The sequence below is a fragment of the Plectropomus leopardus genome, unplaced genomic scaffold (assembly GCF_008729295.1).
Source record: "Plectropomus leopardus isolate mb unplaced genomic scaffold, YSFRI_Pleo_2.0 unplaced_scaffold16058, whole genome shotgun sequence".
NCBI lineage: Eukaryota > Metazoa > Chordata > Actinopteri > Perciformes > Serranidae > Plectropomus > Plectropomus leopardus.
Genome location: NW_024617231.1, coordinates 1 through 1,370, shown reverse-complemented (window position 1 = coordinate 1,370; position 1,370 = coordinate 1). Strand labels below are relative to the sequence as shown.

The 1,370-nt window shown below is 45.2% G+C and overlaps 1 protein-coding gene across 1 annotated transcript; it reads left to right on the top strand.

Annotated features, from left to right (window-relative positions):
• Positions 1–983: 983 nt before the first annotated feature.
• LOC121964565 (divergent protein kinase domain 2A-like) lies at positions 984–1,284 on the top strand (the record flags this gene model as incomplete). The annotated part of the gene is made up of 1 exon (XM_042514769.1): positions 984–1,284. A coding segment is annotated over exon 1 (247 nt), but the record flags the coding sequence as incomplete, so codon positions are not given.
• Positions 1,285–1,370: the final 86 nt, after the last annotated feature.

Below are 1,370 nucleotides of genomic sequence, written 5' to 3'. Positions count from 1 at the left end.
AACAAAGGGGATTTTGTATGTCCACCCTCGTGGCAATAAAATGAACTTGAAGAAGAGAAAGTGATATATGGAAAGTGTGAGACACCGGAGCTCATGGAGAGAGATGAAAGCAGATGACGAACAGAATCCAGTCCCTCAGCAGCCTGGCGTGTTTACCAAATGCAGCTGCATCACGCCCAACTCATCAAAACTGTCTGTATATTTGTGTCTGCGTGTTTGCCTGTGCACACGTTACTACTTGATTTTGAGTGATTGCAGATAATGGTGCATGTGTGCCTGTTTTTGTTTGACCTTAATAAAGTGGCGTAAATCTGAGAGCGATTAGGGTTTTGTGCGGCAGCAGTGATACCACTTCCTGCTAGCGGTATTACCTTGTTATTATTAATCAGCTTCAACCTTGTAATACACAGCGATTTCTTGTCAGCATGCCCAAACTGCATTTACTCGGTTAGCCAACATCATGCAGCAGTTTAAATCGCCCCGCTGCTGCATCACAACACATAAGGCTTTCCTGCTAACTGCTGCTACCACAAATCACCTCCTATCAGTTCTCTGGAAGCACTGAGTATAGCAGCGTACATCCGCTCATAGCTGTAGGGCTTTAACACAAACTGGCTCTTTTCTTTTATTAAATTTAATCCGTTATACCCAGTGCTGGCTCCGTTTCACGTGATCCTTTGGCATATTTTCAACTATTGTGTATCAAAAATTACCCAAGGCAGCACACAGCAACATTGTGTTTGATGTCTGGGATTTTTTTCTTTCGACTCTGTTTATTTAGAACCAGGTTTCTGTGCAAGTTAAATAAATATTTTCTGACAATTGAAGGTTCTCGCAATTTATGTGTTAGCCTTTGCTTTTCAAAGCCAATGGGGGTTTTTCTGTTTTTCTTTCAGCCAGCTCTACATTACACGGTCCGACTTCTTTTATCTGTGTTTTTATATCAACGTTTTCTGTTCTCATCTGTTTCTCCTTCCCAGAGCTTTCCGTCAGACGAAGGGTGGCCATTCGCCAAGTACCTGGGAGCGTGTGGGCGCATGGTAGCTGTCAACTACGTGGGCGAGGAGCTGTGGAGTTTCTACAATGCACCCTGGGAGAAGAGGGTAGACTTGGCGCGCCAGCTCATGGACATTGCAGAGCAGCTCACCAACAACGACTTTGAGTTTGCCCTCTACCTGCTCGATGTCAGCTTCGATAACTTTGCGGTCGGCCCACGCGACGGAAAGGTCATCGTCGTTGATGCTGAGAATGTTCTGGTGGCAGACAAAAGGCTGATTAAGCAGAGTGAGTGGCAGAGTCCATTGTTATCTGAACCCACACATATATGCTGTGTGTGTGTGTGTGTGTGTGTGTGTGTGTGTGTGTGTGTG